This window comes from Ixodes scapularis, unplaced genomic scaffold (genome assembly GCF_016920785.2).
Source record: "Ixodes scapularis isolate PalLabHiFi unplaced genomic scaffold, ASM1692078v2 PGA_scaffold3__209_contigs__length_174095766, whole genome shotgun sequence".
Taxonomy (NCBI): Eukaryota; Metazoa; Arthropoda; class Arachnida; order Ixodida; family Ixodidae; genus Ixodes; species Ixodes scapularis.
In genome coordinates, this window is record NW_024609868.1 from 127,492,967 (window position 1) to 127,508,094 (window position 15,128).

Genomic DNA, 15,128 nt, shown 5'->3' on the forward strand with positions numbered 1-15,128 from the left:
GATCATACATACTAACTCTAGAGGAAAAGGTCCGCCATTTTCCCATACATTCTGGCTGCCGCAAGCGGCGGATCATGCAGGCAGACCCTCGGGGTCCCAAACACGGTTACATCATCAGAGCAGTTTCGTGAACTTCAACAATCCACGAACTTACCGGTGGAAAGATATTCGCGTTCCTTTCGAAGCTTTCTTTTTGCATAGCGCGCAGATGTACGGCCTCGCGTTAACGCTAAACTAAACCATATACCCGGCTTCGCCGGTGGGGCGCGGCTGGGCGCGGTTGAGGAATACGAAACTGCGCAACCACTATATTTCCGAGATTTCGACAGAAGGGAAGTTAATGCAGCGTAATGACTTTATTGCTTTTTATAAGCGTTAGAGTAGCCCAGAATTTAGTTTACAGCGTTAAATTATCACTGTTTGTATTGCTGAGTTTTCACTCTTCGCGTTTACCACTGATCTCTAGAGATCAGTGGCGTTTACCATGGCAACGTTGTTTTCTTTCTCTCGTGTTCTGTCGCTTTCTTTTGCGATCGTTCACTCGGGACCCCGGGTGTCGGCGCACGGGATTTGCCACTCCTCCTCACCCACCTTTACCCCCCTGGACCAGTAGTAAGCCCAGGACCAAAGACGTCGCATTTTGCGCGCTTTCGGTACCGCGGGTCGCCCTCGTCGGTGGAGGAGGTTTCCGTGTCGTCCGGTTAAAATATGGCGCACTGATATTTAGCCACTCTTTCCGTGCCCGCTGGCTTGCCCGAACCCCAAGAGACGTGGAAACCGCATAAAAGGTAGACGCTTAAATATGATTGCAGGGCCCCTTTAAGAGGTCGCAAGAGTGTGAACGGGCCTTTAGGTTAAAATTATTGCAGTGAAATTTCCAAGATTTTTGTTTCAAAGGGGGGAACATCCAACTTTCTTCGGAAACTTCCGAAAGCTGTGTTTCATGTAGACAAGATGCGAACTTGTCTTCATGAAACAGTTCATAACATGGTGTCAGAAACGGAACACGAAAACGCTCGCATGTGAAGTCAAGACCGATGAACATCGTGAAACGGGAAGTACCCACAACGATAAGCGGTACCATTGCGGAACGACTGAACCTGATCAAGCGAGTAGCGTCAGCGGAAAAGCACTGCAACCAGACAGTAAAAGAACACGAGGACGTCTTCCATGGACTTGGTGAAATCAAGAGTGTCAAGTATCACATGAAGCTCAAGTCAGATGCTCAGGGTGTTACGCAACAGCCACGTACAGTCCCAGTAGCCATCCGAGACCAGCTGAAAAGCCACCTAGATGACCTCGTGCAACAGAAGGTGATTGCACAAGTGACAGAACCAACAGAGTGGGTCCACCCAATCGTGGTTGTGAAAAAGAAGGATAAACTCCGACTGTGCATCGATCCACAAGAGCTCAATAAGGTTCCCATGCGAGAGAACTACTGCATGCCTACACTGGAGGACATAGCAGCACGACTGGAGGGAGCCAAGTTCTTCTCGTCACTCGACGCAGCCACGGGGTTTTGGCAGATCAAGCTAGACACACCGAGTTCGTACCTCTGCACATTTGCAACACCGTTCGGGAGATACAGATTTCTCCGAATGCCTTTTGGCATATCGTCAGCTCCCGAGGTGTTCCAGAAGACTATGCATGTGGTGTTCGAAGGTCTCGACGGAGTTGAAATCATGGTCGACGACATTCTTATCTGGGGAAGGGCGGAAGAGGAGCATGACCGTCGACTGCAAGCCGTGCTGCAGAGGTGTCGTGAGGTCAACCTCAGACTGAACACAGAGAAATGCAAGTTCTCTCAAAGCAAAGTCAAGTACTTGGGACATATCTTGTCACCTGAGGGACTCTCGATTGACCCGACGAGAGTACAAGACATCTTTGCTCTCCCAAGACCATCAAATGTTGGGGAACTGAAGAGCTTCCTACGAGTCGTGAACTACCTTGGCAAGTTCATCGCGCACATGTCCGACACAAGTGCACCATTAAGGCAACTCTTGAAGAAAGAGGCGGCCTGGTCCTGGACAGAAGAGCACGATAAAAGCTTCACAGCACTTCGAACAGCGTTGACTGTCGCACCGACTCTGCGGTTCTACGACAAGAACAAACCAGTAACTCTGTCAGTGGATGCAAGTTCCAGAGGAACGGGTGCAGTGTTGCTTCAGGAGGGCCAGCCAGTAGCCTACTCATCGAGGTCGTTAAATGACGCCCAAAAGAACTATGCCCGGATCGAGAAGGAGCTGTTGGCGATTGTCCATGGATGCAGCCGATTTCACGACCACATTTTCGGGCAAACCGTTACCGTGGAGTCGGACCACAAGCCACTTGAGGCGATCTTCAGAAAACCTCTGAATCAATGTCCTCTCAGATTAGAAAGGATGAGACTGACCCTACAAAAGTATGACCTGCTGGTGAAGTACATTCCTGGTAAAGAGCTGTACATTGCAGACACGCTGTCAAGAAACCCTTCGAAGGAGGAAGAGGCTGAAGTCTTCGAGGTGAATGTCTTGGAGTGTCTCCCTGTGAGATGAAACACTGGAAGAATGTCGTCAAGCAATCAGCAGGGACAAGGATCTAAATACCATGCTGCAGTATGCAAAGAGCCAATGGCCGAGCAACAAAGAAGACATTCCAGGCCCATTAAAGACATATTGGCTGTACAGGGATGAAATCCATGAGGAGGAGGGCTTACTCTTCAGGTCGAATAGACTCGTCATTCCAGAAGAGATGAAGAGCACCATCTTGGCAAGGCTTCACAAAGCTCACAGCGGAGTAGAGAAGACGCTCCATCGTGCTAAAGAAGCTCTCTACTGGCCTGCAAAGCAGAATGACATCAAGCAGGTGGTAGAAAATTGCAGCGTGTGCAGGAGCACAAGCCGAGGCAGCAGAAGGAGCCACTTGTGAACCATCCAGTGCCAACCGCACCCTGGCAGATTGAGTGGACTTGTTTCAGCACTCGGGACACCACTACATTGTGTTGGTGGACTATTACTCTTTTTTCTATGAAGTGCACCAGCTTTAAAGGTCCACTGCCAAGACGATAATCAAATGTTGCCTGCAACGTCTGCCGTGCATGGTCTACCTGTCAGGTTGGTTACTGACAATGGACCACTATTCAACAGCGCCGACTTCAAAGAGTCCTTGCAGCACCGAGGAATATCACATGTGACATCCAGCCCGTATTATCCTCAGTCAAACGGGATGGCAGAGAGAGCGGTGCAAGAGTCGAAAAAACTCATGACCAAGTGCAGCTACGGAACGCCAGAGTACTACGATGGCCTACTCGAATAACGAAACACTCCCAGGGATGGAGTTCTAGGATCACCAGTTGAAAGGCTCATGAACAGACATACCAGGACGGAAATCCCTACACATCCATCTCTACTGCAAGGGACAAGCACAGACCCAAGCAAGGTACAACAGCGGCTGAGAGTCAAGCAACGAACTCGGCAACGGTACTACAACAAAGGCACCAAACCTCTACCTGAATTACACGCGGGAGAAGACGTCTACCTTCAACGGCTGTCATACTCGCTGGAGCCCCGCAGCCAAGGTCATACATTGTTCAAGACGACAAGGGCATACAGCGCAGAAGGAACAGCATCGCTCTTCGCAGGAGCCAGAGAGCGAAACAAAAACCAGCCCTCTACCGCGACACAAATTTTATTTATGAGTGAAAAAGGGAGATGTAGAGGGAGCCATCTCACCGAGGGGGAGCACGAGTATCGCGCAAGCGGCTTGGGACCGTTGACCAATGAGAGACACACACAGAGCAAGCAGCGTGACCTGCCATGTCGAGGCAAGCTTGTCGAACTCGTACTCAATACTCGGTCTTCTCAGTTGTATTAACTAGTCGTTAATAAACGCTTTCATAACAAGGTCCTGAGCTCGAAACTATCATCACCCCATCACGTCCCCCAGGGACGTAGCCCAACTCTTCGCTTCACAGTTCTCCTCTGCTTTCAGCCACAACTCCTCTACTCCAGATCCCGACCTTCTTGTGCAGACTATCGAAGCTTCCACCTCCCAACCTGTAACCTGCCTTCCAAATTTGTGCTTGTCCCTCGACGACCTGCATGAAGCTGCCCGACTGATCCGGCCCTCCCATTGTGCTGGGCCTGACCTGCTCGCCCCTACTTTCATCAAGTCCCTATTCCCTTACCTATCTTTCTCCTTGCTCTCACTTTTCCAATCCTTTCTCGACCACTCCTACGTGCCCTCCGCGTGGAAGAAGGCCCTTGTGACACCAGTTCACAAGGGTAAAGGGAAACCTCTCAACGACCCTTCCAGCTACAGGCCCATCTCTATTACTTCTATCCTCTGCCGCACTTTCGAACGCACCATCAACCAGCACCTTCTTCGTTTTCTGGACAACAACGGCCTTCTTTCTGCCTCCCAGCATGGTTTTAGGCCCAACCGAAGCTGTGAGTCAGCTCTCGCTACTATTGTTCACCACATAAGCAACAACCTGGATAACCGTTCCCCAACTGATATCATTCAACTAGACCTGTGCAACGCCTTTGATTCCCTCGACCACTCTATCCTCCTCCAGAAAATTGCACAATCCGGTATTTGTGGCCCCCTGCTGCTCTGGCTGAGCCGCTTTCTTATCGGTCGCTCCCACCGTGTATTGTTCCATGGGAAGGCCTCCGATGAGTTCGCTGTCACCTCAGGGGTACCCCAAGGATCAGTACTGGGGCCCACATTATTCCTCTTGTATGTGAACGACATGCCTTCATCGCAAGAGTGTCTGCTGGTGCAATATGCAGACGACACCACCATTCTGGCCCCAGCAGACGTACCCTCCTCCACGCCGGGTGTCCAGAGTCTCCTGGACCAGATTGCCTGCTGGGCAAGAACGAACTGCCTCTCAATTAGCTTCCACAAAAGTGCTGCAATGCGAGTCTCCAACAGCCGTTCCACCGTTCCTCCTGCATACTACTTGTCAGGCTCTCCCATTCCTAGTGTTCAGTCTCTCCCAATCCTTGGGGTTGTGTTCAGTTCAACTCTGGACTTCTCACCTCAGATTGCAGACACTGTGTCCAGGGCCCGGCGGACTCTTGGCTTTGTCACACGTGTCTCAAGGAACTGGGGACATGAAACTTTCCGCGCTCTCTACACTGCCTTAGTCCTGCCTCGTCTGGAATACTGCTGCTCCGTGTGGGGACCCTTCCAGGCTCACCTCATCGACAGGCTGGAGGGCGTGCAGCGCCGGGCTACTCGAACACTTCATACTCGGATGTTGGGCCGGCAAGTTCCTGTGCCGCCATATGAAGCTCGCCTTAGGGCCCTTGGGTGGCAAAGCCTCTGCCACCGCCGGACAGTGGCTCGGGTTGGGCTCCTTTGTAGGTTGCTCGACGGGTCCATGAGTGATACCCACCTCCACTCATGCATCAGGATCGGGAAGCGATCCGGGCAGCCAGAACTCCTGCACGCCCGAACAGTGCGCCACTCGCACTCCGTACTCCCCGCCGCCCTCGAAGACTTTCTTGCGGCCCCCCTGTCGATTCGATCTCCACTCCCCAACAACCGTGACGAGTCCGCTGCCTTGCGCCGTGCATTTTCGCGGTCAAAGCACCTAAACTGATTCTACGCCATGATCATTGTTCGGTTTCATTTTGTTTTTATTCGTTCTCTGTTATTGTTGTTTGTTTTGTTATTTCATGCCCCGGGTGGTTGGCTGACAGGCACTCTAGTGTACGGGCTCTCGCCTTTCTGTCATCGCCTCGCAAGCCACCCGGGGTTACATTGCTCTTGCAAATAAAGATTATTATTATTATTATTATTATATAAATTTCGCAAAATCGCCCAACTAAAAAAAAATAATAGGTGGCGCTAGTCACCGCCCGCTCTGAAAAACGTATTTGCATTTATTTGTTTATCTACCGATACGAACGGCGGCCAAGCCACAGTTACCTATCCGTTCAAACATCCGGTCAATGAGGTAGCATCCGGTTGTTGTAGCCCAACAACTGTGGAATAGGCGTAAGTGGTGCTGGTGCGCGTCGGCATCCCGTGCAAAACACAATGATCAAACTGTTCTCGCTAAAGCAGCAGCAAAAGGACGGCGAAGCGACCGGCAAGGCGAGCAACCAGAAACGCGCCTCGGCCGCCCAGCTGAGGATCACCAAAGACATCAACGAGCTCAACCTGCCCAAGACATGTCAGATGGAGTTTCCCGACCCGGACGACTTGCTCAGCTTCAAGCTCGTCATCTGTCCGGACGAGGGCTTCTACCGCGGCGGACGCTTCGTCTTCAGCTTCCGCGTGAGCGCCAACTACCCGCACGAGCCGCCCAAGGTCAAGTGCGAGACAATGGTGTACCACCCCAACATCGACCTGGACGGCAACGTGTGCCTGAACATCCTGCGCGAGGACTGGAAGCCCGTGCTCACCATCAAATCCATCGTCTATGGGCTCCAGTACCTCTTCCTCGAACCCAACCCGGAGGACCCGCTGAATAAGGACGCCGCCGAGGTGCTGCAGAACAATCGGAGACTGTTTTTAGCAGCCCCTTCCGGCGACTGAATTCAAACACGAGGGAAGGAGGTTTGTTGCGCCTTTTACTTATTATTATTTTTTTCTTCTGATGCAATATTCCCACTATCACTTGGTACGTTATGATTCACTCCGTGATGTTGTAAGTCCGCGTGAGGAGCTACGCCTCGGCGGAAACCAGCTGCGCTCGCCGAGGGTTACCTGGGGACCAAGCATGCTAGACAAAGGGCTTGTTCTCACGCGACATTTTATTAACAAAGCCGCGTGTTACAGCGATGGATTTCAAGAGTTCCTGCAATTAGGGTGGTTGAGGAAAGGGAGAGTCTTTCTGTGAACAAACTCAGCCCCAACAGACGTCAGAATTTGCGAGAACCATACTAATTAGCTAAATAATTAACTTGAATTTACTATTAAAGACGCAATTTAGTTTAAATAAAAATATGGTTTTCCGTGAAAAACTTGCTAAGCATTATCAAAAACCACTAAATCAACTTTTTCTTCTTTTTTTTTTAATATAAGGCAGGGGCAGCATTTTACGGCGTTCTGAAAAAGCACGCAATTAGGACGCGTTTCTAGATTTCGGTTTCTTCTCGGAGCGCATCTCTGCGCCCGCGGTCCAGTTTCCCATTGGCCTAGACGCACAGCACACGTGCGCCCTACTTCCATCCTTCCTACGAGAGAGGTGAGGCCGCGGCTTCGCTGCTCACGGGCACCGGAGGGCAGGGCGTAGCTTACGCAAAAAGAAAGAAAAAAAAAAGCTTTAAAACGTTTTAAAATTTAACGTTTTTTTTTTTTTAAACGTTGTAAAATAGTGTTCTTGTCTTACATCCTTCTAAAATTATTTGACTGAGTGGTTATCGATTGTTTAGCAAGTTTCTCATTGGAACAATATATGCCTAGTTTTACTAACTAAAAAGATAATTAGTAAATTTTATATCATTTAGCCAATAAAAATGTTTTTTTTTTGCCTTTTTGACGTTTGTTGTGGGTGGAAGTTTGTTCCCGGAAAGAGTTCTCGCTTTTCTAAAGGACCCTAATTTTAGAGATTGTCTAAAGCCTTATCTAAAACACCCGGTATATTCAAAAATACAAAAGAGTTCAACAAAAAGGACGGACTGGACAAAAATCTTTCGAAAAATGTTTCTCCTGTCCGCCCTTTTTCTCTAATTCTTTCGTATTTTCTATTCTGTTACAAACTCGCTCAATCCAAGTTTACCCGGAATATGTTTGAACAGGAATACTATGAGCAGACAACCAAGACAGCCAGGGCCACAGTTTACAATTATGATCAACCACGTTACACATGAAGCGCGCTCCGATATATAAAAATCTTTGCTTGTCCACATATCTATAAGATTGGTATACAGGGTGCCCAGTTTAGCCGGTCCATATTTTTGTCTAAAAATTCTCGAATGCTACACTAACGCGGCCTTTTTAGGCGAGTTACACGGCCAGGATTACATAGTATAGGGGACTGTTTTTCACATTACTTCAAACAATTAACTAAAATTTGTTCATTAACTTTTGGATGACTGAAAATATACCAATGATTTTCATTAGAAACTTGCTGAGCGTAATCGAAAACCACTACTTCAGTCATTGTTTAGAGATACCTGAAGCACGTAGGAAGCACGGGAGTGATCTAAAGTTATCGCTCGTGAAATAGGCGCAAGAATGACAGTAAGAAAACGCGGAAAATAACCTTAGCATCTGCGTTTTCGCCCCACCAGGCTTCTGCCTGTTCCATGAGTAATAATCTTAGCGCCCCCCCCCCCCCCCGCTTCCATCCTGCTTTTTCTTCCCCCTAAAATTGTCTGATTTACTTGTCGTTCAATACTCTCAGTGAGATTCTAATTGAAACCCCATGTTTACTTGTTCTGAATAAAAAGTTAATTGACACAATTAAATAACACAATTTGGATAATTATTTGGCATGAGTAGTCCCTTATAATACGTTTCTCTGGCCTTATAGACCACATGCGCAGACCGTATTAGTTCATTCGCTTGAGTGAAATCTATTGAGGGCCTTCCTTCACATAGACAGCAAGGTAAATGGGCACGTATTATTTTATAGTGCGTTATAAATGAAGTGCCTCCCGTCCTGCTTCCGTTTAATTTCCGCTTTCTAGCGATTTCCGGGGTTAGAAGTCTTAAATGGTACGTCATTTGCATTTTTTAGTCGCTTCAAAAGTGGCGGGCGTGGCTTGTTGTGTCATTTGGCTGCAAGCTCTGTATTTTGCAGTATTGCCATTTATGGCGCGTTGTACTCCGGATGAATTTCGTGTAGCCTGATTTATTTTTGCACTCGGTATTGTCTTTGACAGGCTCTGGCCGTTCAACACCGAGTTCCACCAATTGCACAAGACGACCCAAGGACGTCATAAAACGCCTTCGAGCAAAGGTTTACAGTTACACGAAGACAATTGGAAGGCTGCAGCGGAAGGAACAGAAGCAGAAGCCTCGGTCAGTTTGAGAAGCTCTCGAAATGGTGCCTCCTTTTGTGTGTGAACAGGTGTTTGAACTGATCTCGTCACAGGCAAAATTACGGTGCAGGGGACAGCAAAAGCGGTTCCCACTGTGGCTCAAGAAGTTTGCCTTGCACCTAAAGTTTCATGGTCCCCAGGCGTACCGTTTCTTGTCGTCACATATAACGCTTCCCACACAGCGTTCTTTGCGAAGGTGGCTGTCAAACGTAAAAATGACTCCAGGTATCATACCTGGTGTCATGCCCTTCACCAAATCCCAAACGCGGTCTTGGAACGCTCGGGATCGTGTGTGTACTTTGATTTTTGACGAGATAGTGCTAAAAAAGAACTTATCTTATGATGTCACGCACGACATTGTTCATGGATTTACCGATGACGGTGCAGAACGAACTTCCACCAGTGCAGACAGAGCCCTGGTTGTTCTGCTCTCTGGAATTTCTAAAACGTGGATGCAGCCTCTTGCATACACTATTGGGCACACATCCACACCGTCCTCTGTCATCCGCAATCTCCTAATTTCACTGACTCAGGAACTTAAAACTGTTGGAATCACAATAAAGGCTGTCGTGTGCGATCAGGGAGCGTCCAACGTATGCTTGGCCAACCAGCTAGGTGTGTCTGTTCAAAAACCAATTTTTGAAGTTGAAAATGAACACGTTTGTTTCATCTTCGACGTTCCACACCTCATCAAGACAACTAGGAATAACCTTCAAGCGCACAAGCTTTGCATTGGAAGTGAGGTCGTTGACTGGACGTGTGTAGTTCAACTTTATCGTTCAAACCACGAGATGCGACTGCGTTTGTCACCAAAACTGACTGAGCGACCTATATTCCAGAAACCTTTCAGTAATATGAAAGTTAAGCGTGCAACACAAGTCCTGAGCGCCTCAGTGTGTTTAGCAATTCTATTCCTTGTTTCTTCCAAGGAGCTTCCGGCCGCAGCCATGGTTGCAGCATACTTCTGCGATCGTATGGACAAACTGTTTGATTGCCTAAATAGCTCAAAACTCAAAAAGACGGGGCAGAAGTTGCGCTATGGCATTCTGAAAGGAGAATCGGAGCTGGTTGATTTCCTTCACCAGCAGCTTTTGTGGATTGCAACATAGAAGTTTCAGGGTAGGAGGCAACCCCAAACCGTGACAGGGTGAGAAATTACTATAAAGAGTTTCCTCATGCTCTGGGAGGACCTTTCAACCAACCACGACTTTCAGTTTTTGCTTACACGACGACTGCAGCAAGATGCGCTCGAGAACATGTTCGGAACAATCAGACAAAAACAGGGATGCAACACGTATCCCAATGTATACCAGTTCACTTCGGGTCTGAAGCATATAGGGATAAAAAAAAAAAACTCTTTAAACTCTCGAACAGTGGAAACGTTGAGGATGACAAGGCTCACCTCCTGCACAAAATGTCGATATTTTCACTCAATGAAAGTTCAATTGTTGATAACATAGAATGTCCTCAAGTTGAGAACTTCCCTCCACTAGAAGACATTTCTGAGCTGGCATCAGATATAAAGTCAAACATTATTGACGATTCCGCCACTTATTACGTTGGAGTTATCTCATTAAACGTTTCCTTGAAAAGACGACACAGAGTTGTGTTTGTTATGGGCTACTCAAAGGCGAGTCCTGTAACCTGACCAGATCCCACAAAGCATATCATGTACCTGGTAAAGTCTTTTGAAACCTAGTCGTACCATCAGACGCTGCCTTTAATTTCATTTAGCAGCTAGAGCATCACTTTCTTGCCATAATAGAGCGTATGGCTCATGTTTGCGGAGTGTGTGCTGCCTTGTTTCACACACTTTCAGGTGTGGGTGCTTTTTGCCTTTGCTCCGAGGAATGCCACAGCAGGTTTCTGAATATGTTTTGTTTGATACGCTTGTCTTGGCACGTCTGTTTTATTAACCGCAACTTGGACAAAGTTCGGTTGCACTCTTCGGAGGCGGGTAGGCAACTGGACAAGTTCAACGGCTAATTCTAAATATTTCTTGGACAGAAGTGGTTTTCCAGTTAACTGCAAGTAGAGCTTATTTTTTGGGTAGCAAAGCTTGCTCTTCAAATCTTTGTCGCACTTAGTGCATATTGTGTTTCAGTGAAGGTGCTCAAAAATCCCTAGAAATATGCTTTTCGAGATAAAAGAAACTATTTTCGGGCACAAACTTGCAGCCTCGGTGGACGCCGGGGATTGCATAAAACATACTAATTAGCTATAAGTAGCACACATTTACTCGTTCTTTCGAATCATTGGCTTTATTACCCATGATGCACTTGGAAGTTTCAAGACACCCACGGGAAAAGCAAGATTAATTTACAGAACAGAAAAAGATTCAACCGGCTTGGAGATATTCATAGACAACTTTTGGCCATCTCCACAAGGATTTCGAAATTCTACGCAAACAGGGCCCACGTTTGGAATTCGCGCCAAGAAAGGCCAAAATGTATTGATGAAAATCTTCAAGCCGGTTGCACCTTTTTAAATTCTGTAAATTGTTTTCTCTCTTTCCGGTGGGTGTCTTCAAAATTGGTACTGCAACATGGGTCAAGAAACCAGTATTTAAAAAGTTAATTAGATGGGTAATTAATAGTTTTTTCTGCAATCCCAGTCGTCCGCCGAAGCTGAGAGTTTGTTCCCGGAAAACGTTTTTTCTTCATCTTGAACAGTAAATCTTTAAAAAATTTTGTCAGTCTTCGCTGAAACCTCCGGTATATGATCAAGATCTTGACGTGTCAAGCAGCCTTTTACATATTTGCATGTGTGAACTTTGTGTCGAATATTTATTGATATCTTTATTCACATATCTGGGGAATTTTGCACAGCTCCAGTCAGATATTTGGGCGTGTGCCTTATATGAAAAAGCATGGCACATGCAGCATATGCCTTCCTGTGATTTTGTGTTTGTTTTGATTTTCATGATCAAGGTTATTGTGCTAAGCAATGTTATCCTGGCTTTCGGTTTTTGTTGTGCCTGCTCGTAGATATTGCACTTTTAAAGGCAGCATTTTTTTTTCTAGATCCTGAGATCCATTTTACAGTATCTCAGTTTTCATTCTTCTCACATTCCGAAAGACGTGCTCATTATTCGGACATGTCTCGCCCGATGAAAGTTTGAGGCTGTGTGAATTGGTGTTTTGAATTGTGTACAAATTTGTTTCTTGCTGTGTGAAGTGTGCGTGGCGTTCTATTCTTATTGGCAATGATAAGCACATTCTATTTATTTATACACTTGCTTTTTATGTGTAAGCCGTCGTGATAGGAAAAGCAGTTGCTCACTCTGTTCACTTCCGAAACTGTTTGGTACGGTTCGGTTAGAAATCATTATGCACATTTTTCTATTTGAAAAAAAATACCTTATATTTCTTTTATATTTGATTGTAACAATTAGAGTATTAGTTTCTTGCAGAACATAATGTGCTTCATGTCTCATTTTCTTGTTCATGTGTGTTCATGGATATGGTCGAAATAAAAAGATTTTGAACCAAATGCTCTTGTTGCTTCCAAATAGGGCAGTAGCCATAGACACCGTGGGTGCTGTAAAACTAAAAAAAGGTTTTACAGTAGAAAGCAAATATATTATTGTAAAAACAGTTAATAAAAATACAGAGTAGGCGAGCTGCTGGATATAATTAATCCAAGACTGGGCATCTAGAAAGCACAGGAATGGGGAGGGGGAGGGGGGGGGGGGGGGTACGACAATGCCTAAGCGCGCCCAATTCGAAAACGAAACTAACTACACCACGGTCGCCTAAGCAACCGAAACTTTCTATACCGAAAGCCGACGCGGAAAAGGAGTAACGTGTCCTTATCGTCCGCTAGGGGCGGTAGATGTCAGTCGGGTTAAGTGGCTGCTGGGCCCTATGGGTACAGTGTACTAGACTACTTGGGTAGTGTTGGGACCGGAGGGACTCGCCTGAAGCGCGTGGTATTGATCGCGACAGGTGTCGACACCACGCGCGAAAATATGAATCTTTGGTGCCGCTTTGGTGGAGTGCACATCGGATTTCTGATACAGCTACGACCTGCCAGCGGTCGTACCGCGGCATCAATTACGCTGCGGTACGATAGTTAGCAACATGATGCTTCAATGTATTGGACGGTACAAGCTACATTACCCTTCCTTTACATAAAAAAATTGTAATTTTAAAGAAGCGGATTGCAAGTTTTTCAGCGTACAATTAGCTACGACTTTCGGTTTTTCGGATGGTGAGCATTTTAAATGAAATGCCGATTTCCTTGGTCGCAAAGGCCGTACATTAGATATTTGAAAAGGATATCTAAAACTCAGAAGCACTTTTTTTTTTCCTATCTTATTTTATAATAGAACGAAACGGCACATACTGAAGTCCGAGATTGTTTTAGTATGTTTTTAATACCCCAGGTTAACTTCGTTGTCTTCTTTTCTGCCCGTCTTCTTTTTCTTGACCTTAACAGCTCGCTTTACTTGTCACTGATTCTTGTGTTCATTTACGCGACGAACCACCCAAGCGACGGTCGCAAAGGGGTGAGAATCTTTTATTTCTTCATGGCTGCCACGACCATCCGAGGACCACCCGACGTTCACTTGTAAGAAATGGCTTATAAGTAAGGCTCCGTGTTTTAAGAGTTTATTTTTTGTGAAATTCGGAGGGTGTTTTTTGGAGTTTATTTTTTAGCAAAAATTCAGTGTTTATCGGAGTTTATTTTTCATAAATCCCCGATTCACCGAAATTCGGAGATTAATTTCGCAGTGTTTCCCATTGAAAATTATAAATAATAACCGGATGTAAACGTATGCCAGATAAAAAAATAAAACGCGCTTCTATCAATTAAGATTTCTTCAGTTGAATTTGGCGTTGGTGTCGTTGGCAATACTAATTTGTCCCACGACAAAAGTCGCACACAAGCCGCAAGGAAGCTCGTAGTCGTCCCATCAATCTATCCCGCTGCCGCGGGAGGTGGATGTAATAGAGAAGTTTCAACTGCCCCTCTACCCTATTTTATACAATCTCTATGGTCCACAGCTCTCACTGTTATTCCCAGAGACATACCCTCTCCCTTCTCTAAATCTCAAATCCCAAGGCCCAAACTGGAAACCAAAAGAGTGGCTTTTGTCGTTACACGGATGGCACGATGACCTGTTTCTCTGAACCAACCTTGATGAGACAAGCCGTAAGACTTCCTTTTGACAACGCTCCGAGGCTTGAAAGATAATTATGGTGTCATTTTCCCAGGACCATTGAGCCTGCGCTGCCGAAAATGTAGAAAAAAAGGAAAAAAACTTTTTGTTGTTGTTGTTTTGGGGCCGGGGGGGGGGGGGGAAGGGGAGGGGAGGGGGGGTGGCGTGGACACATAACAATTCGGGGTTTATCGGATAAATCAGAATTGCCAAATATTTTACCGGCGGGTGTTTTTCGGAGTTTTTCAGATTTATCCGAAAACATGGAGCCCTACATAAGCCGTGACGATTTTTATCACGCGTTTTAACATTGAACTTAAGTCCAAAAACTGAGACAACGTGGGCTGAACAAGTAATTCTTTATAAGATTCAAAGAAAACAAGCAACTATTTCACATCAATTTGAGCAGAAAACATGAGCACACGTAGATCAGGCAAGAAACAATTTGTAATAGTTTACAGCACGGCATTGAAATAATGGTTACAATATGCAGCGCATACATGGTCCATATGCGCTGCATATCCTCAAGAGGATATGCAGCGCATTATCCTCTTGAGGGTAAACCATCTGAAACCTACACGCTCATAACAATACATTTAACCGACAGCTGCTTTCTGCATGAAAACCAGGTTTCCCTTCGAATACCCAGTTCAGGCGAGACGCCTGAACTGGGTATTCGAAGGGAAATCCCCATGGTTCCCCAAGGGGCGTATCTGGTTCAAGCAGACATACATGGAGTTTTTGCTTTATTCTTTACAGAACATTACATATTTTACAAAAAAAAGATGTGGCAGATATATGGATGCCGTCTTTTGTTATATCTGTAGGGCTCGGTGGACAATGAATAGGTGAATATCCGTTGCAATGTTTAAAAATTAACCAAAACCTGTTAGTTAACTTGTTTATTAACGGCTTAATTGGCCATGGTGCCATTGCAGTTTTAAAAGGAGTCATTATTAAAGGCAAATAAAATTTCGACA

The 15,128-nt window shown here is 46.1% G+C and overlaps 1 protein-coding gene across 1 annotated transcript; it reads left to right on the plus strand.

Annotated features, from left to right (window-relative positions):
- Nucleotides 1–5,932: 5,932 nt before the first annotated feature.
- On the plus strand, nt 5,933–6,531 carry LOC120836934 (NEDD8-conjugating enzyme Ubc12-like). Its single transcript, XM_040206033.3, has one exon. It carries the CDS (start codon nt 6,031–6,033, stop codon nt 6,529–6,531), a length of 501 nt encoding a protein of 166 aa, XP_040061967.1. The 5' UTR covers nt 5,933–6,030.
- The last annotated feature ends 8,597 nt before the right edge of the window (nt 6,532–15,128 follow it).